The following is a 21,334-nucleotide window of genomic DNA, read 5'->3' as shown; positions in this document are numbered from 1 at the left end:
GTATCTGGATTATTATGTTTCGTTTATTCTTTCACTAGCAGAAATACACCTGCACAGTTTTATTTAGTTGTAAGCATATGTCATATTATATATATTTTAATATTTAATATTTTTATTTATTAGATTATTATTATACATTTATTCTATATATTTATTATATTATTTATATATTTTATTATTTTATTATCATTTATATATTTTATTATTTTTATGATGTATATTATGTATATGTACTTACACATGTCTTTATTTTTTACAGTATATGGTCTGAGTCAGGAAGACAGAATAAGCCCCGCCCTCTCTCTCTGCTGAAACGTGATTGGTGGAGTCGTTGTTGACAAATCGGTGATTATGAAAGTTACTGGGTGGGAATTGTAATTATAACTCTGTAACACACGACATGTTAACAGTCAGCCCGGTGTTATGTGAGCGGTTTGGCAAGAGGGACCATGTTTAAGTTCTGTCGAGTAGTATTTTGACACACTGCGTGGGTCTTGTTTCGTCAGGTTAATGCTAAGCCTTAGCTTGCTGGCTAACAGCTACTGAAGCTTAACTGACACATGAGACACGAGAGGTGAGAGTGACCTAAATAAACGTATTTTAATTGCGATAAGTTACCTATTGGCTGTACTTTTCTTCTTCTTCTATTTGGATAACATTACGCAGTTAGGGTTTCACTGTAATTTGCAGCAGTTGACCGTTTAACGACTCCTGTGATCGTATCTGACAGAACCGAGCTGTACCATGAGCATGACATCAAACCAGGTAACCTGCTGACACCGGAGGGAGGGTCCGCATGATGGAGGTGGCAGGCGGAACTACAAACTTCAACTTTTCATATGAGGAGGAGGAGGACCCGGACTCTTCTGCTGTGTCAGGCACCATGAGCATTGACAGACTCTTCCCGGCTCTCTTGGAGTGCTTTGGGATAATATTATGTGGATACATCGCAGGGAGGGCAAACATCATCACATCCACCCAGGCCAAAGGATTAGGAAATTTTGTGTCCAAATTCGCCCTCCCAGCACTGCTGTTCAAGAACATGGTCCTGTTAGACTTTGGTAATGTCATCTGGCCATTCCTATGGAGCATCCTCATCGCCAAAGTGTGTGTGTTTTTCCTTGTGTGTGTCCTCACGTTGGTGGTTGCAAGTCCTGACAATCGCTTAAGCAAAGCTGGGATTTACTCAATATTTGCCACCCAAAGCAATGATTTTGCTCTGGGATATCCCATAGGTAAGTTGAATAGGTCTAACCATGCCACACACAATGCTTAAAAGTGTTAGCCCATTCATCCAACTATATTATAATTATCCATGTGTTGCACAACAAGTCAACTGGAAATTACTGCTTCAGGTTCCTCCTTTATGTGTAATAGAAAAGAAAATCCCACAGTGAGAAGTTAGAGGATGTACATGAATTATCCACCAGAATTTAACACACTGTCACAGTTAAAAACTTGTGTGAAAAATAACAACAGTATTTCCACTTTCCATTAATGGTCTAATTACATGTTTCTTGTGTGGACAAATGAAAGTGTTGTCAGAGTGGAATCTAATGAAGTAACAGACCTATTTAAGCAAGATTGATTAAAGATTTTGTACATTGCAATTACATTGGATATTTACTACTTGAAATAATTATTATAAACATATTTATTATTTAAATTACATGTGACCATCATTTTTTTGTACCCCAGTTAACTATTCCATCTGCTGTACCTTGACAGGTCCCAGATAAAACATCAACACAGTGATTGAACAGCACAACACAAGACCCATAACACAATTATTCCAAGTTTTACAGAAGTTCTGTTTGTTATCAGGGGGTTGCACTGCATTGTTGGCAGTTTGATGAGTAGGGTACAGAACAGTCTGTTAAAGACTTGTGCAATGTGTTGTCTGGTTTGAGTAAGGTCACTTGATGGAGGAGGGGCCGAGCCTTTGGGAAACAAATCAGAGAATCTTTTCATAAGGCACATTCTTTCTCATATTTATTAAAGCAATAGCGATATATCCGGAAAGTATCTTTATTTTTGTATCACTTAAGTAACTACATTTTCAGTTCAGAATCCGTTCCAAATCCACAAACTATCAACAGTTGAACTAAGTTAAACTTGTTCTGTCAGTTATAATTTTAACTAGGCTCATCTGTTTCATATTTCTGCCTTTTAATAAGGCAGTTTTTTCTTACCACTGTAACTTTTGCTTTACTAAAGTGCTCATGATGGATAGGCCGGGTCTTTGTAATATAGCAATAAGTAAGGTCTTTTACCTGCTTTTTGTAACATAACAATGAGTAAGGTCTTTTACCTGCTTTTTGTAACATAATAATAAGTAAAGTGTCTCGACATAACACTTAATAAAAATTGATTGATTGATTTCTTTATGCCTTTTTCACATCAGCATTGTGCTTTTAATGATGGCTTTGGCTTTTCAGTGACTGTATGTGAATGCATGTGTGCTGCATCTTAACAAGTCAGACGCACAGTTGGCCGTGTTGATGTTGAGCCTCTTGTCTCGATCTTTGTCCACAGTTGAGGCCCTGTATCAGAGCACATACCCAGATTACCTCCAGTACATCTACCTGGTTGCACCTGTGTCCCTGATGATTCTAAATCCCATTGGCTTCGTCTTCTGTGAGATCCAGAAGTGGAAGAATCAGGAAAACCACCAGCAGAGCAAACTACTGATTATGGGACTCGTGGTCTTAAAGGTCTTGAAGAACCCCATAGTATTCATGGTTATCATCGGCCTCATCGCCCACTTTGTCCTACAACAGAAAATTCCTGCTTTCATGTCCCAGTTTGTGGATGGTTTGGCAAACTCTTTTGGGGGAGCAGCTCTCTTCTACCTCGGTCTGTCCATGGTGGGTCAGTTAAGAAAACTCACCCGGTCCACAGTGGTGACACTGATATTACTCCTTACAGCCAAACTGTGAGTGGAAAAAATCCTTCATATTATTTTATAAAGATTATTTAGGGTTATCAGATGACCTCTTTTCAACGATGATGCACGCTCTAGGAGTGTAAAGAGTCGGCAGGTTGTAGATTTGTCAAGTACTCTGAGCATGTTGTTTTGAGCTGATGGTTGATGACTCAAGCCTCTCCTTTAGACCACAAGCATTTAACCTAATATTTGAAATGAGTAGGAGTGTGCAGAATGATAATGGGGAGTGCTTTAAAATAATTTACTGGCACTTCTTTTCTCCATGTCAACCAATCGAATAATACTTTTTTTTGATGTGACTTTCAGGTTGCTAATGCCCCTGATCTGCAAGAACATGGTGGATCTGTTGGACCGAGGCAACACCAGTGCATTGAACCACTCAAGCCTCTCCAATTACGCCTTTATTTATGGAGTGTTTCCCACCGCACCAAGTGTGGCTATCTATGCTGTGTATTACAATGTAGAGCTAGAAGTTGTGAGTTGTCTGCACAACTACCAACCTCCTAACTACCGACAGTTTTTCCTGTTTAAATCACTTAAAAAAATGTTTTAATACTCTCTTTTCTTTCAGGTTACCTCTGGGATGGTGATCAGCACTTTTCTCTCAGCTCCAATAATGTACGTGTCTGCCTGGTTGCTGTCGATCCCTTGGATGGATCCACAGCTTTTGATGAACTTGCTGCAGAGTGTCACCTTTGACATAAGCATTGTTAGCTTAGTTGCACTGGTGAGTTCCATGACTGTATGACTTACTATAAATACGATTGTTGTGGGGTTATCTATTATTTATATGCTTTTTTTCCTCTGTACTACATGTTAGCTTGTTGTTGGTTGGGAAAAATCAGAGCTGCTCTTATTCAGCATTGTGTCACTTGGGAAACGTATAGGGAGACAACCAAAAAGAAACCATTGTAGCAGGTTAACATTAACATCACGGTCACAGGATGTGTATCCACTTGTGTATAGAGGATGTGAGTGAACAGATGCTTAACTGGTAGACAGACTTACTTCCTCTTTTATGGCCACTTTCAGAGAATCTTTAAGGGAACCCGAAACTTGAAACAAAGAGGAAACATGTTTTCATGTGTCTATATTCTGCTTTGTTACATCAGAATCAGAATCAGAATCAGAATCGGGGTTTATTGCCAAGTACATTTACACATAGAAGGAATTTGACTTGGTGTATTGGTGCTAAACAGTTAATAAGGAAATAAAGCAGAACTAGCAACAACTTAAATAATACAGTATAAGAAGATATTACAATATATAAAATAGAATTTAAAAATGTTATATATAAAACACAAAATGTAAAAAATGTGCAATGTAGGAGCTGTGCAGTGGACTATGAGAAAAAATCTTAATGTGTGTAACTACTCAGAGTGACTATATACTCCAATAGTTATGAAATGTTTTTGTTAAATTACTATGTTTCTCTGACAGGTGTGGACAATTGCTGTTATGTTTTTAAGTAAGAAATTCAAAAGGCTACCTCATATGTTAACAGTGAACCTCTTCCTTGCACAGGTAAACCTATACCTTCACATACTGTCTAAACTGACCTGGCACATCTATATTTAGGTGTAACCTTTTTATCTTTTAACGCCTATATTTGTTTTGGTGTGTCTCTAGTTCATAACTTGTATTGCGATGATCCTGTGGAACTTTGTGGTAAAAGAGGACAACTTTGTTGGGCAGGTCCTGACTTTCACATTACTCTGTACCTCACTCTACAGCACCTATGTGTGGCCAGGTATGTTGTGAATGTACAAAACCCTCCAACCAAAGACACCACTGTAACATTTTTTCTAGGAAACCTTCAAAATCGGAATTTTTCTTAGCTAATTTTTTTATGTACTTTGTTTTATTTTAGGCCTGATAGCGCTCTCTCTCGTGCTCATGAAGAGCCATGACAATCTGAGGGTTTCACCAGGCATGTTTGGCCTTGTAGGCTGGGGGTAAGTTGTTTAAAAAATATATTTAAAGATCAATCAAAAACTTCCTGCAATAAAACCTCTCCCTGCCACATTAGCACATGAACAGTTACAAAACAATAAATGAGATCATGAGTTCTAACAGAAATGTACAGGGAGACTGCCAATCTAGTTTAATATCCATTACCAAAAAAACCTTAACTTATACGTATACTTATTTAATCTTGAGTTTCACTGGTTAATATTTGCCATGTTTGTCTTGATGTTAACAGGGTTCCAGCCTTAGCAACTGCTGTGCTACTCATTTCTGGTGAAAAAATGTCTGACACGATTGATTCATCGTTCTTTTATGGGAAACCACAGGTAAGTACATGACTGGAAATCATACACCAGATTTCTTCCTTATTAAAACAGTTTTCTGTGAGAGTGTATTATTCAGAGCCTGCATGTCTGTTTTCTTTATCAGATCATCTGCACCTCGGTTATAGCTGCCCTCAGTATACTGCTGGGAGGAGGCTCTCTTGTGTGTATCAGTAGAGGAAGCTGGGCCCAAAATCAACATATCCAAGAAGGAAGCTCTGCAGAGGCTCTTGTGACTGAAGTTGAACCAGAAATTGAGAACCTGTTTGAGCCTGCCCCCCCTTCAGGAGAGCTAAACAGAGGTACTTTCTCTGATGGAGATTTTTTTTATTCAGCATTTGTTTCAAGATGTCCCCTTTATGACAGCATTTAGAGGCTGTTTTAAAATCTGCAACAGTTTACCAGTTGTCAAAGCCCAAGTTTGAAAGGTAGAAAGGAGCACTATATATAATCCAAAGTCAAGACTTGCCCTTATCTAAAGGTCGTCTACAGAAAACTGTGATTAGGCAATGCAACTTTTGTCTGCTGTTTATCCCCCTGTGGACTATTTCTAATTACACAAGCAGACAAAAAGCTGATGCAATTACAAAATCCAAAAGTCAGCAAAAGAGTCAACAATAAGGGGAGAAAACAGGATTTCATTATCTGGGAACATAATATGTTAAGTTCCTTATGTTGAAACCCTTTCTTTATTTGTTGTAAACAAAGCGACACTGAACTCATCATCTCGATGAACGATGCCATGAAAACACATGACCTAGAGTTGTTATTAAACCTGCGTGGCTGATGTTTGTGTTGCTTTGAAATGTCATGATAGGAATGTAATTATGTTAGCCAGAAGATGTACATAGATGCAAACCATTATCACAAGTGTTTAGAGGAAACGCCTTTACATTATTTGACTTGATTTGAAGGCTACTAGGTTACTAATCTATTGTGAGTCTAACGTCCAACACTGTAGTTTTACTCTCAGCTTTATTACAGTATCGGTCTCTAGATTGGATTTCATGCTCTTTGCTCTTCCTGTATGCAGATTTAAACAAGTTTAGTTGTAGTTATAGGGTCAAGAATCACTCTCACTATTATCACTCTGTTATCAGCGTGCCTTATATGTGACTGTGCACCAGCCCAGGCCATGCCTGACATGATCATCAGCACTACTATAAATAACACGGCAAGAACCCCCACAGGTATTTATATATTCAGCACATCTGCTATTCTATTCTACATTCATTTAGAATGAAGCCCCAGAAAGTACAAAATAAAACAGAACAACCATTATCATGTAAGCTTTGTGTAAAGAATATTTAGCTTTTCTCTATAATAATTCTTTAAACTTCTGCTCTGCTACTCCCTGCAGGTCAGTGTGAGAACAGCTGTGAATCCACAGACTGTCTGCTTGTTCAAGTGGAGGAGCTCCAACAGGTTGCAGATAGACAAGTGGCCCGTCACGTGCTCTTATGTCTGCTCCTGACTGTCAGCTTGCTCGCTGTGAGTAAACCACCACCTTTCACTTCAGCAGTGACATGAATTCAGCTTTTACTACCGTCATTATTATCCTTAATGCATCACAAGCCTAATCAGATATGAATGGCTGAGCTGAGTTATTTCGACCTCTCGTCACTGTCGGTGGAAAGCTTCCCACAAAACAAATACAAGAAAGTGGATTACAGTTTGTGTTCTGGGATTATTAATAAATGTAACAAGACTCAGTCATTAATAACAATTATTCTAATAAATCATGGCAGGTAGTTTAAACATCTGTTTTTAAAAAAATGTCCTTTAACAGTCTAATACTGGTTCTACTTGCAAGTTTTCTTTTATAAAAATAAAATCTCTAATAATTGCCATCATGACAGAACTTCTTCAGCTGCTTGTGGATGCTCTTCAATCGTCTTCCTGGGAGACTCTACTTGGAGCTGCAATTCTTCTGTGCTGTGGCCAACTATGGACAGGTTGATTATTAAATCAGTACATATAGTGCAAAGTTTGTGAACATTTATAGTCACACAGTACCAGTGTCATGACGTGTTTTCTCTTCTCAGGGTTTCCTCTCGTTTGCTCTGTTTGGACTGGACAAGCACTTGATCATTCTGCCCTTTAAGAAGAGGTAACAAACTCAGCTTAACCCTGTAGCGCATTTTGAACAGGTTTCTACACGACTCCCGTCTTTGTTGTTAAACACAAAACCGCACACTGGGTCTATATTTGTATTCTTTGTTTTCTGTGAATGGTTCTTAGGTTCCTTCGTCTGTGGAATAGAAACAAGCAAGAGCAGCAGCCGCAGACGGATTTGTCAGAGGACATCAGGATGACCTGCACCCAGTTCACTAAATACCACAAAGACCAGTGTTTTCATGACATAGTCCAAAGGAGGAGGTGATTGCACGTAGTCTTACTCGATGTTGCTTGGTCACAGGTTGAAGAGGAAATATCATGAATGTTACTCCTGATCTGTAGAGGAAACAAAATACAAAACACTTAAACCCTTTACAACAAGTTTAACAGCTCATTTCTTCTAGTCTTTGTGCATGTGGGCTCTGAGTTCTGCTCCTCTGGTTATTGTGGAAAACCTTAAAAGAGAGCACAGCGGGAATTCTGGCTAAATCCTTCTTTAAACTTTCAGGTGTGGGAAGAGGACGATGGTGGACTGTTTTCTTGGCTGTGAACTTGTGGAGTGGCTTCAGCAGGTGGGCTTGGCTCAGGATGTTGGTGAGGCAGTACTGTATGGAACAAAGTTACAGCAGGGGGGTGTGCTCCAGCACATCAATCAAGAACACAGCTTCCAAGACAGCAGCCTTTATTACAGATTCTTGATTTAAAGGGGTCATATTATGCTTTTTTTGGTTTTATATGCTCATTAATGTGTTTTCCAAGTGTCCTGTGCATGTTTAGGCACATCTATGTGCAAAAATTCAAAGTCTGCGTAAACGCAGCTTCTCCTACGTCCTCCTGTTAGCTGTAGCATTAGCTGCATGTAATGCTCAGTTCTAGCCCCCCTCGAAAAAAAATTGTCAGTGTGAGATCACTGATCTAAGCCCATTGGCTCGTTGTGGCAAGCAGCTCATGTTGCACGCCCGTTAACTCCTTGAGCACGCCCACGATATGCCGTAGCCTGCGGAAGCACAGTAGTGCTAAGGTGCTAACGTTTTTGCTCTCCTCGGAGCCAAAGTGGCTGCATTCCCAATATGGTAATAGGGGCGTGACATTTCCTAGAACCGTGCTGAGCGACTGACCAATTACGGCAGAGCCGACAGGCCGACCAATCAGATCAGACTTGGCACACGTGGACTCGTTAAGTCCACGAGTTTTTTTTACCAAATATAAATGGCATTTTAGTTCAGACAAGATTTCTTCAAATACAGCTTTAGTGCACACAACAGGGATAAATAAAGCTGACCTTTTAAAGAGCGCCCTTGCTCATAGACTGCAAAAAATGTTTGTAAAGTTTTGCACTGCGTTGCTAAGCAGCAGAACGCTGGAGATGTGTGGAGTTGGTCTTAAAGGGAATGAGCAGTGTTTAGAATCTACTGCGTCTTAGTTTAAATTATGTTTCCTTCACCAGGGTCAGAAGTGAGGTGAGGACTGGAGCATGAGCTGTCAGATTGTAATACACATCCTGTTCAGCCATAATAAAACCATTTAAGTTAAAGTACAACTAACTAACTGGCATTTATCATCCTTCATTCTATGGAAAATATGCAACATCCAATGAAAACTGTAGAGAAGAGTTTCATCAGGTGCTTCAGCAGGTTGTCATTTCTTTTTTATAATAATCTGTTAAGTCAGACTGAGATAGAAGTTTATGATTTGCCAGATTCTCTTATGTGCCTATGAAACATGTTTTTACTGACGTGTCATATAGCAGATCTGTCAGTGCTGCCTGCCCTGTGTGACACTGCTGTAGGGTGCTGCTGACGTGATGCTACTGAAGCCTTTTTCTGCATAAAGCCAGTGAGCCAAATGTGAACAGAAATGAAAAGGACTGGCCATAACTACCAAAGCAAAAGCAAAGATATGACTCATTTCAAAGGCTGAAAAGCCCTTGCTGCTTTTTAAAGACTTTTTTGTATACATTTCTCTACAGTCAGTATATGCACTTGATTGCGATTGCACAAACTGTTTTATTTCATGTGGTGTCACAGTGTGAGCAATAATGAAGATTGAAGATTTGTCATCATGAAACACATTATAGGCGCAGGCACAAAAGAAATCCCTCTCCCTTGCTGAATGTATTATTTACCTGACAGGGACATTTGAGTGTTTATCACTCTTCTACCAAAGCTTCTTGACAAAGGAAAAAGGGAAAATGTCATTAAACCTTTATTCATTTGTAGTTTGATCAGAAGTAGTTGAACTATGAATGAATCACAGAGCTAAGATAACATGCAGTTTAACATGATTAACACTGTTTTTAGTTATGCTAGCAGTATGCAATTACACCACACTAACATACAATATGCCATTTTAAAAACCTGAATGAGCTTTAAACTGGAAAACAAAGGACAGTTTTATTCATTTTGTATCGGCGACTTAAACATTTAAAGTGTTTTAAACTGAATCATGTTGAGAAAACTGTTTTAACTGGAGTTGTTTTTATTCTGCTGAAAGTTGTAAATATATATTTTTTGATTAATTTTAAATAAACGTTATTGTCAAACTGTTAAACAGTGTATCACATGATTTATTTGTTCTCTCAGGTTTCTCTAGTATTTGTTGTACATCATTATATTCATGACTCTAGTACAAAGGGTTGCTAAACATTTTTTTTAAATGATTTTGATACCACTCTGTTTTGTTCTTGTTTTCCTTTTTTATTGAAATATAATATACTGCTACAGTAATGTTGTTGTAACAGTTATTAGACCACTCATTTCTGGCTGTACACAGCCAACTCCTCCTTCACTGAGCTTGAAAACAGATTCACCAGCAGATCAGGTTCCTTGACCCCATGTGAAAGGATTTCCTCCATTTGAGTCATTTTTTCCTTCTCAAGTTTCCTCATACTTTCAGTTATCTTCTTTCCTCTGTCCTAAAGACAAAAGAAAAACACAATCAAATATGAAGGACAGTTTCATCACGATCCATGCTAAGCCAAATTACACATTAGGTCAACTGCAGAATAGAATTAAATCATTACACCTTGTAGGAGTCGATGATGGCAGCCACAAGTTCATGTTTGATAAATAATTTGTGTTTGCGGTTTGGCTTGCTCTGAAAGCGAGGTTTCTTCTTCGCTGGGTCGTCTGGCCCGTAACTTGGAGAGGTCGTCTCCTTTAGCTGATTGATGTTATTCACAAAGATGAAAGGTTTGAAGACAGACCTGTAGAACAAAAGAATCAATCCATCAATCAATCTTCATTTGTATAGTGTCAACTCATAACAAGTGTTATCTCGAGACACTTTACAAAAAAGCAGGTAAAATACCTGAAAGAGCTCCCAGGAGAATACACTTTAATATTACGACTAACTGTTGTCGACATGAATTTGAAACCAAATACAAATTCTCCTTAATAAGTTGAAGCACCTTACCTCTCGGGGTCTGGAGTTGCTGTGAAATAGTGAACACCAGGTAGAGCAGGATCTCTGGGTATCACAGACACCATACTGCCTGTTGTCATGAACATGCCCTCCATGTTGATGTCACTGTCTTTATCCCTCAGGATATCCATCATAGTCTCTGCACTGATGTGACCTTCAGAATACAAAAGTACAAGTATATCCTTGTCGTCACGTCTTCTTGATTCTTCTGTAAATCACAGTCAAGTTTACAACTAACCGTTGCTCTCTTCCAGCATCCGCTTCCCCTCGCAGTATCGACTCCCTGACGCTCCTATTCTGCCTGTAGTCGCGAAGGAGTACACCGTGGCAAAGTTGAACTTTGTCTTTCCATCCCACCAGCCCTTGTTTTTTGCATAGTCCCTCATATCTGGATGTTCCTTGTCGATCTTGGTTGTTATGTCGTACTCGTTTGAGATGTTACGATGTCCAGCTAAAGAAATGTAGAGCGAGAGGATTTGTAAAAAATGTTATACGTCTCTGCTATAAAACATGTAATACATATTTCACAGCAACCCAAAATACAATGAATTATAAGTAAAGACCCATTGATAAAAGCTGGAGTACTTCATGCCTCCAGCCCTTAATACAACTTCCTTTTTTGACTGTCAAAAATTAACTGTTTCAGTCTAGTATATCCAATACTCTTTCAGAAATGTTGCATGTAATTTTGAAACCTGACCCCCTTCTAGTGCCGTTTGGAGTTTCTGATCAGACGCCCCAGTTGAATAAAAGTCAGCGGTAACTGCTATCCTACGGACTCATAATAGCTAAAAAAAAATTCATCTTAATGTTTTGGAAAAAAGCAGAGGCTCCACCTGTTAAAGTATGTTAGAAGAAATGGTAAAACTCTCTCATACGGAGAGAATTCGGCTCTCGCTGTCGAATAAACTCGGGCAATACAACAAGACTTGGGTTCCCCTGTATATTGAAGAAACAAACTAAACTAATTACGATATAACAGTCGTGGCCTCCTTTGGAGAGAGAGTTTGCATTTTCAAGGCCAAAACCATGATTGAGAGATAAAAATAATCCTGAAAATTGCTTTAAAAGGAATTATCTAGCAATCATGCATGCATGTACTGAGCTGAGTGGGACAGTTCACGTTGGAAAAATAACTAGCCAACACTCTCTAGTGGACAAACAATATATTGGTGACACTGATTCTAAATGACCTCAAACATATCTTTGACAATTTGTTCCGACATATCTCATTAATATATCAACAGAAAATGTATTAGAGATGATTAGGGATTGCTGTGGGAAATGTGAAGCTTCATTTATCAAAATGTAAGAATCTCATTTGTGTGTTACAGTTAAAGCTTTTGGCTATCACATAATTCTAACCTCACCTACACCTTTCTTATTGTTAGAAACATGTTGAGGTTTGTTTGAGTTTAGCTATAACTGATGTTTTTTTTCTCGTTACCTTCCACTCTCTCTGCTGCCCAGTACTTCCCTGATGTTTCCAGCAGCCATGCCTCCTTCCTGTCTGAGATGAGGAAGCTGTTGTGGTAGGTGAAGCCTGACTCGTCCTCCATGCAGGATCCTCCCTGGCCGTACTTCTCCAGCAGCTCAGTAATAACATCTACAGCTTTCTCAGCAGTATCAGCTCTCTCAAGTCCAAGCCTAACAAAGGAGACTCACAGATTTACTTTTTGCATAGTCTATTTATTTTTTTTATCTAATATGACCACAGCCAAGGCATGGTAGAAATATTCTTTGACAGGGTCTTTACCTGACCAGATCCATGCCAAGGAGAGCTTCATCACCATCGGCACTCTCTCTGCCCCACACCGCCTCGTTTCCAATACACAGTTGAAGCTCATTTGCACCCATCTCTGCACCCCACAGCCATGCAGGTTTACTCAGCGCAACTGCATAGGTATGGGCAACCTGCTCAATCTCAATGTATGTACACTGTTCACAAGTAGAACAAGACAAAGAGGCAAAAGTTGTTTACTTATTTTAATGGCACATTAATAAATAAGTAATCTCAGTTTGGAAAATGGATATAGAGCAGTAACAAGCTCTCTGTGCCGCCTACCTCCACCATCTCCCCTGCATCATAGTCTTTTTCAGGAAAATACACCACCTCCTGAACTTCATCACAAGGCCTGTCAGAGTTTTTCCCAAAGATGATGCATTGTCCCTGAGTGGAGGGGGGCAGAGCCACAAAGGTGTCGCAGGAGGAGGGCTGCATTCTGAATCACCTACTTGCTGAGTGTAAATGCAAAGAATAGACTGTACAGGTCACATTTAACTCACATTTAATGAACCATTTTGAAAGCATGGCGATCTTGTCATACGCAGTTAAACATTGAAAACATCTCACTGGTTTGACTGAGGCTTTTGAGCTGAATTCAATGTTAGCTTTTAGTGTAGATAACACTAAACAGCTAGACAAGGTTCTGTGAAGCAGAGACAAAGCCATAGTCTCACTCCCAAAAAGTCCTTACCTTTGTTAACCAATCTTCAGGGTATTGTCAATATACTGTATCAGTTTGTGCTCTCATGTCAGCTACAATGATCTCATAGCAGAAGCTTAGCAGTCAGGTGATCAAACTGAAGTCGGTTTCATTTTCGGAGTAGCCTACTGCTAAATTCGTGTACAATATGCTAAACGTACCTTGAAGTGTGTATTTTAAATAGACTGTAAATAATATACAGTCTATGGTATTTTATCTAAGTTCTTTGACTGACTTTAATTCAAATTGACTTTATAAATATTTGGAACTAATTCAGAAGAGAGTTGAGCTGGAGTGTAAAGGCTTCCCCTTTAACACCAACGTGGAACTATCTTCAGGGATTTGTTTACAAGCTGACGGAGGAAGCTAACGTACGGACGCAGTGCCAGCAACTCTGCTAGTTAAAACTAAAGCTACTTTGTACCCTAAGCTGACCGTTCAGGCCGCCAGCTATGGGGAAATCATTCGCTAACTTCATGTGTAAAAAGGATTTTCATCCTGCTTCGAAGTCTAATATTAAAAAGGTGGGTGCTTTCTACTGTTCGTTTTACGCTCAGAGGCTTCATGTAGCCTGTTAGCTTGCAAGCTATGTTTGCTAACTGTATACGTTATATTGCTAAAGCAGCTTTCTACTTAAGCATAGCTTGATAAAAAGTTGACGGTGTTGTCCTATACGGTATATATCATACATGTTTTGCCGTTGCAAAAGAGTTACGCTACGTGTATCGTGTGCAACAATAAATTCGCTAAAAATGGTTGATTGTTACAAAACCTCGTGATAGTTCTGCTCAATTATGAAATAAGTTACGATTAATAGTAATATCAACAAATAAATAAACTATGTTTTTAAGCTATAACAACAACAAGTACAACAACAAACTTTTGAAACATTTACCACACATGGCAAAACCTATGAAAGCTCAACACGGCATGCAGCGCAGCAATTGTTTAATAAGTTGTGTAATGTTTGTCCAAAAGTTGTAAATGAAATTGAAAGTCGATTAATTTCCCAGCCTTACCTTGTGATACATTTGTTATCCTTCTCAATGCTTTTGTGTTGTCTCATTATACCTCCTTAATGCGTTACTTGCATTACATGCGTTCTTGCATTACACATTGCTTTACATAGCATTACATTTTGCATTACGTCACAATCATTCCCTTTGCCATGTAGGTTATCATTTAATTGTATCCTGTTGCTATGACAGGCCTAGAGATAATGGCGTTTGGGTAATGTGCAGGATTTGTATGCACAAAGTTGTAAGATCGATCCTTACGAGTAGTACTATGTATGTTGTATTTATTATAAAAGTTAAATACAGTAAATCCATATCAATTTATTTTTATGATACAGAATGCTGACGATAAATGTATGAATTGTCTTTCCTTGCTTTTTACTGGATCGTCTTGCTAGGATTAACTTTATTTTAGTGATGTCAGTTTGCCTACTTGTGCAGAAATCCCCAGGAATTTCTGCACAAGTTATACCAATTGCTGTAAGTCTCACAATGTCACTCTGTGTAAATTAGTAGTGTACTGGTAAGTGATTATAAGGGACAGGCCCTTACAATGTGTATGAAGTTATCATACATTTAATGTAACATATCTTATTCAAATGTTTTTATATTCAGGTAAATACCTATGAATGTTATCTTGTGAAAATTTACACTAAGAGCAGGTCAAGATCATATTCCTAATTAAAGCATCATGCCTTTAGTATTTGCCTGTTGATACTTTAGAAAGAATATTAAATCAATGTTTTCAGGCTTATATCATCAGATATTCACTTCACATCCAACTCAAGAGAAGCTACTTATCTTCACATATGAGTAGTTTAAACTGATGAGTGTTTTTGTTTGAAAATGTGTAAGGATTCATTCAATAGAAAATAAAAATAGACATGCACACTCCTTAGTGGGTGCTTAATCCAAAACAAACAGGCATAAATACATAAGAAGATCTGCAAACTAGGGAGCTCCCGTTAAAGGAATTATTTTGCATCAAGTGACGTTTTGAGCCAACATGCTTTTCCTCCGACTTAGAAGTCTCTCGAAATGTAACTTCTATAAGGGATCTTAAAAATGAATTTAAAATATATTTAATTCCATTTTCTCCCGATATACCTATGAATCATTCAATTACTCAAAAGTATTTCATGAATAAAGCTTTTAGAGCAGGTAGAGGTCATTGAAAGCACCAGGACTTCTAGTAACATAAAAACAACTTCGGAAGTATGTTTGTCTATCAGGCTAGTTAGATGGCTTCACACTAGTTTTAAATGCACAGTCGAGTATTGAGGATATGTGCAGCAATCATCCCTTTCTTGTATCTTACAGGTATGGATAGCAGAGCAGAAGCTCACTTTCGAGAAGAGCAAGCAGGAGGAACTTATGCAAGCCTACCTGAAAGAGCAGGATGTGTACAACAACAGGTAAGCAGGGCACTGCTGCAGATCAAAATATACTGGATAATGATTTATTTTTTATTACAGGCCTATTGATATTTTGTGAAAGCCTTCACCCACTAGGTACATTTGACAGAAATGTTTTTAAATGTAAACATAATGTTCTCTCGTCTAAAGGGTGTTGATGGGGGATGATCGTGTTAAAAATGGCCTCAATTTTATGTATGAGGCTCCACCTGGAGCATCTAAAGGTAAAATCATCAAAGAAATGTCAACCCAGCAATTTTTTCCTTTGCTGACTGAACAAGTTAAAAATAATTTTTCCTTCTTTTCTTTTCTTTATTTTTCATCATCTTCTTCACTGCAGAGGAAAGGAAAGAGGTAAATAAGAGCAGTAACAAACCTATACAATTCCACAACAAGAATACATTCAGAATTTGTACACACAGGGTTCACTTATCATTGGTCCTGAATCATAGTAACTGGAAGTTTGTATATAATTAAGTTAATACTGAAAGTGTGTTTGATTTGCAGGAGGGGGAAGAAGAGTACAAATTTGAGTGGCAGAAGGGGGCTCCTCGAGAGAAGTAAGTATTTTTATACACATTTAAATTGTCTCTCTGTTTTTCAATCACTCTTCTTTAATTTACATTTGATTCCTTTACCTGTCGTTTTCTCATGTAGGTATGCAAAAGATGACATGAATATTAGAGACCAGCCGTTTGGAATCCAGGTTTGTGGGGACGTTTATCTATTCTAGGCATACTTTTAAATTGCACCACTTGGTCCCTGTTCCAAATCTTAAAAATGGAACATAAAAAGGAAAGTACACTTTAGGTGCACGATTACCACTCACATCTACACTCAAACTAGAGCCTCTTTCACACTTTCACAAAACTCCTGAAGGTTTTGGGGGAGCTGAATGTGTGAAAGCAAACAGCCAAATTTATCCGGAGTTTCTCCTACCAGCCCCCTGGTATTTTTTCTGCTGGAAGTCCAAGTGAGCTGTTATGAGAAGAACGCAGGATATTTTTCAGAGAATCCCCCTCAAGCAGGTGGGAGAGGGTGGGAACGTTTAATCCCTGCAATCAGTGCACGGCCATAGACTGTATGCTCGGTTCGTTGTGATCTCTCCGTAGTTGTATATGCATGCAATGAAACTGCTGCATTATGTTTTCTGTTCATCAGTATGTTCTCCACTCTTTTATTGATATTATAAGTCTGTCAAATCGCACATGGCATTATTATAGTGGACTCTGTTTCTTTGGCCACTATCTATTTGCCATGTCTTACCTCAGGAGACCCTCTTTTTAAACGGGCATATTCAGTCTGATCATTCTCCACGCGGCCTCATAACTCCTTTACATCCTGTACATTTGTGTTTTTAATGTTAATTTTATCGTTGTGTTTTTACTTTGTTGTTTTTATCTCTGCTCTGAAATGTGACCTTTAGAGTTTTGAAAGGCGCCTTTAAATAACATTTATTATTATTATTATTATTATTATTATTAATAATAAATCTTCAGGAGTGCATTATGTGAAAATGGCTCATGACGAGTATTAGCACGTGGCGTAGAGAAAGTGGTGTCTTTAAGTGGCTAAAAGCTAAAAAGGTTCATAATTAAATCGTTTTCAAATAAAACAACTACTTTGGTCATGAATTAAAGGTCAGCAAAACACCTTAATTGGATGTTTTTATTTGTTTGATAAATAGATGTTGACATGATCTAGCAATACATGAGTAGGTTTTTTGTTTAAATTGGTATGCATAGTTAATTCAAACAAAGTAACGTTTGTTTTTTTACTCTCCAGGTGCGCAACGTGAGATGCATCAAATGTCACAAATGGGGCCACGTGAACACGGACAGAGAGTGTCCTCTCTTCGGACTGTCGGGAATCAACGCCAGCTCTGTGGCCACAGAGGAGGCAGCAGGTAGAGTCCAAAACACACCTAATTTTAAACCTCCTTTTGTTTACTCCACCCACTTCAATGTAAATAAGACTTTTGTAAACAGGTATTATTATGATGTTTATGAAGTTAAGATGAATCAGAAACGAACAGCAATAAGCATCAGCACACACACACATGATCACATCAGAACTGAATATTTAAATCTATTAGTTGTTGACCTATAAATATTTTCCATTTGTTTTGATGATAAATATTTAATATGAAAAGTTACAATCATGATTTTCTACCTGCTGAAATGTGATTAACTTTTCTGGTTTCCTGACCCAATATGTTGATGTAGTGGAGAAATAAAAAGATTTTAGACTGAATGTTTGCCTTGGTGTCGATCCCCCATGTGATCAATATTTTTCCCCTTTTTCTGATCTTTTGTAGCAAGAATTAGTGATTGATTAATTGACAGAAGGGAGAAATGTTACTTGAAAATCGAGGCAACATGTCGTATTTGTGGTTCACTTATATATGACAAATTAGTAATTATTACAAGTTCAGTTATTATATATATTTACATACCGTATTATAAATGGACAGTTTACTTCCTGGAACAATATCTTTCTGTTAAATATGCTGGGTGCTTTATTAAATATTGGAAAAGCATAGAGAGCATGAGTACTGCTTGGTATCTGTGGTCAGTATTTTTTTTTTTTTTTTAGCTCTAGTCTGTCACAGAGTTTGCAGCAGCTACACATTCTGTATCTCTCCACTCGGGGCTTCAGCTGGAGCTCCCGGGCTCGAGCGGATTCTGAGTTCTGCAATCAGCGAGTGGAGTTGTGGAGTAATAATGTTTACCCTGGGAGAGTCAGTCAGTGCATGGTGTTGATGGTGGAGTGCTATAATGGTCCCCCTCCTGTGCTGGGAGAAGAAAAATGTAATTATTGTGTATTCTGATTCCTCTAACTGCTGCTTTGGCAGAGAATGATATTGTATGATTTGCTCAGCCGGAAGTGGAGTGAGTTGATTTGATGTCCCATTCTGTTAACAAAGCCGCCCCTGAAATTCCCACTGTGGAGATAGTGGTTGGCATGGCTTTGACATCAATGGGACTCTGAGGCTATGATTTGTGCTAACAGGTCCGTCGATGCACCCCTCGGAGTTAATGGCGGAGATGCGAAACAGTGGGTTTGCCTTGAAAAAATGTGTCCTTGGTAGGAATTCTACAGTTTGTGATCCAGCACAGGTAATTGTCTGTCTCGTACTCCCATTTTTGCACACATAGGACGATTTAAACACACACACACACACACACACACACACACACACACACACACACACACACACACACACACACACACACACACACACACCGTTACAACTATATTTCAGATATGCCAATGACATGCCTACATATTGCAAAGAGGCCTGTTATGGAGGCAACTAAGCTCAAATTAATTTCTTTACATTTTGTATCATTGGCTAAAGATGTTAAGTTGATGTTTTCAAATATAGATTTTCTGATATTTTCCTTAAAGAGTTGTTTGTATTCATCTTTGACCTCGTGGTTTTATTTAAATTATTTGAATGTGATGTATATGTACATTTATTTATAGGACTATGTTGCAAGTGAGGAAGAGGAGGATCCAGAGGTGGAATTTCTCAAGTCTTTAACCACCAAGCAAAAACAGAAACTCCTCAGGTAAAACTTTCACAAAGAAACTCACAGATTCATATATGAAGGCTGATTTGATTATTTAGCCTAAATGAGTTTTTTCTATAATTAATATATTTAAATGTGTCTAACCAACATTGATATATAAATAAAAGGATGACAATCACAATCAATGATCCTATGAATCAGATACCTACTTTCTGTCAGTTTTGATACCTATGCATTCTTAGCCTGTTGTATACAGTATGATGTTTTTCTCAACAGAAAGTTGCATTGCATTTCATTATTAAGTCTTTTATGTTTTTTTTAACGGCTCTTAGGCGCTTTCCTGAACCTGTAAATGTGTTTCATAGACTCAATCATGCTAATTCGCTGTTGGGCTCATCATTTGAATGTTTGCCTTCTCATTTCACAGAAAACTTGACCGCTTGGATAAGCAGAAGGCCAAGAAGAAGAGCAAAAAACAGAAAAAGAAAAGCAAAAGAAAACACAAGAAAAAGCATGATAGTAGCGACAGCTCAAGTGACTCCTCCAGTAGCAGCAGCAGCAGTAGTGATAGTGACAGTGGCTCTGATTTAGACAGCCGGGGCAAGTTCAAGAGCCAGAAGAAAAAGAAGAACAAGAAAAAAGATTCCTGTCGGGATAACAGCTCGAAGAGCAAGCCACAAGTCAAGAGTCAGAGAAGGGCCTCCTCTCACAGGAGCAGGTCAGCGAGCCCTCACACCAGACAGAGGCAGCCTGAAGAGGAGTCGGCAGATTACAGACCAACAAGGACAGAGAGAGGAAGGAGCAGGAGCCCAGAGAACAGGATGAAGCCGGAGGGAGGTCAAGAGAGAAAGAGACACAGCAGCAGGGACAGAGAGAGACCGAGCGGCTCTAAGTCCGGTTTGGACAGAAGTAGGAGCCGCGAGAGAGGCAGGGAGGACAGAGGTAAAGACGGCCGACACAGCAGAGATGGGGAGAGGAACAGAAGCAGCACAGATGGAAGGAGAGGCAGAACAGCAGATGGGAGGAGCAGAAGCAGGGAGAGGAGGAGAGACAGGGAGGGCAGGAGCAGGGAGAGGAGAGAGAAGGATAGACGCAGCTAAAGAAAGCACTCTGTACAATATTAGACAAAAGATGAAAATATAAACTGTTTTGTTGTGTTTTTTGCGATGACATTTCTTCTCAACTATAAGTGTCCCCCTCTTTAAAACGGCTGATATTTTGTGCAATTCCCCTTTTCCTCCAGCAGAGGGAAGCAGTTGATAGCAGATATGGAGATGCAGCTCATTGCTTTCTTGTTTTGTCCTTCTCTCTATAAAAGGATCTAAATTAATTGATTAGCATTGGAAACAATTTGCAGCTATGATCCGTTGATGGAAAAACATTGGACTCATTTTAATGGCCAGCTGGCCGCTAAACAGACTTATGTTGCTGCAGTTTTGAATCTTAATTCATTATTTTGTCTCTCAATTTTGGGAAATATACACATTGTAGGTATATGGAAGGACGTCTGTTGATTTCTGAAAAAAGGCGGGAATATTTTCTGATTAAACGTTTTAACATCTTGATTTGGCACAGTAGTTTTTTGCTCTGGATTCAATTATTGTCAAAAATCTGACTCAATTAACGTTCTGATTTTATTCTGTTGATTTAATGGATTTTTTCTTTACAAACTTAAATATTTTGTTAGAGCACCTCATGGACAAGCAGTACACATTTTTAAATAATATAGAATTTGACAATCAGGACGGTTTCCGTGGATGATATAACACAATCTGCGCAAAATTGTAGAAATACGTTATGTCATGCTGTATTTTTCATTAACTTTTTTATTCCGGTGTCAGGCTCAAACAGAGAAATAATACAAGATTTCTGTCCAAATATACCCAACATGTGGATCCAGCACACACAAACAACGAAATAAACCATAACAAGAAAATGAAGGTACACCTTACGCTAAATAGCATAAATATATTTTTTACTGAAGCCAACACGTATTTTAGATTTATTTTTTTACGGGGAATTTTGCACGTTTATATTTTATGCCACCGAGAATCTTTCTCCTTTGGATTTTAATCCATTTAACGTATTGGCCTAAAATTATA

At 38.5% G+C, this 21,334-nt stretch overlaps 3 protein-coding genes across 5 annotated transcripts; 2 read left to right on the top strand and 1 right to left on the bottom strand.

The window, feature by feature from the left end:
* The first annotated feature begins 321 nt into the window (after window positions 1–321).
* On the top strand, window positions 322–9,906 carry gpr155a (G protein-coupled receptor 155a). 3 transcript variants are annotated; one of them, XM_020634519.3, is made up of 16 exons: window positions 322–574; window positions 731–1,235; window positions 2,536–2,935; window positions 3,254–3,422; window positions 3,519–3,674; window positions 4,388–4,471; window positions 4,577–4,697; window positions 4,818–4,902; window positions 5,151–5,241; window positions 5,345–5,540; window positions 6,339–6,428; window positions 6,599–6,729; window positions 7,098–7,193; window positions 7,284–7,348; window positions 7,480–7,617; window positions 7,865–9,906. In XM_020634519.3, exons 2-16 carry the CDS (start codon window positions 797–799, stop codon window positions 8,058–8,060), a joined length of 2,457 nt encoding a protein of 818 aa, XP_020490175.1. In that variant the 5' UTR covers window positions 322–574; window positions 731–796; the 3' UTR covers window positions 8,061–9,906. The 3 variants fall into 3 exon arrangements, with proteins under 3 accessions (XP_020490175.1, XP_020490178.1, XP_065818651.1); XM_020634522.3 differs by lacking the exon at window positions 6,339–6,428; XM_065962579.1 differs by lacking the exon at window positions 322–574 and having other exon boundaries at window positions 581–1,235.
* Window positions 9,549–13,415, bottom strand: scrn3 (secernin 3). Its single transcript, XM_020634444.3, has 8 exons — window positions 13,257–13,415; window positions 12,845–13,017; window positions 12,536–12,717; window positions 12,227–12,426; window positions 11,018–11,230; window positions 10,771–10,933; window positions 10,381–10,561; window positions 9,549–10,270 (listed from the first exon to the last, which is right to left on the bottom strand). Exons 2-8 carry the CDS (start codon window positions 12,998–13,000, stop codon window positions 10,109–10,111), a joined length of 1,257 nt encoding a protein of 418 aa, XP_020490100.1. The 5' UTR covers window positions 13,001–13,017; window positions 13,257–13,415; the 3' UTR covers window positions 9,549–10,108.
* A 189-nt stretch (window positions 13,416–13,604) lies between these two features.
* Window positions 13,605–20,797, top strand: cir1 (corepressor interacting with RBPJ, CIR1). Its single transcript, XM_020634443.3, has 10 exons — window positions 13,605–13,789; window positions 15,602–15,696; window positions 15,847–15,920; window positions 16,037–16,050; window positions 16,204–16,256; window positions 16,354–16,402; window positions 17,482–17,602; window positions 18,709–18,815; window positions 19,186–19,271; window positions 19,660–20,797. The coding sequence occupies exons 1-10, from the start codon at window positions 13,718–13,720 to the stop codon at window positions 20,330–20,332; spliced, it is 1,344 nt and encodes a 447-aa protein (XP_020490099.2). The 5' UTR covers window positions 13,605–13,717; the 3' UTR covers window positions 20,333–20,797.
* The last annotated feature ends 537 nt before the right edge of the window (window positions 20,798–21,334 follow it).

The sequence above is a fragment of the Labrus bergylta genome, chromosome 13, assembly GCF_963930695.1.
Source record: "Labrus bergylta chromosome 13, fLabBer1.1, whole genome shotgun sequence".
In the NCBI taxonomy this organism is placed as follows: Eukaryota; Metazoa; Chordata; class Actinopteri; order Labriformes; family Labridae; genus Labrus; species Labrus bergylta.
This window is presented reverse-complemented; position numbering and strand designations above follow the sequence as displayed.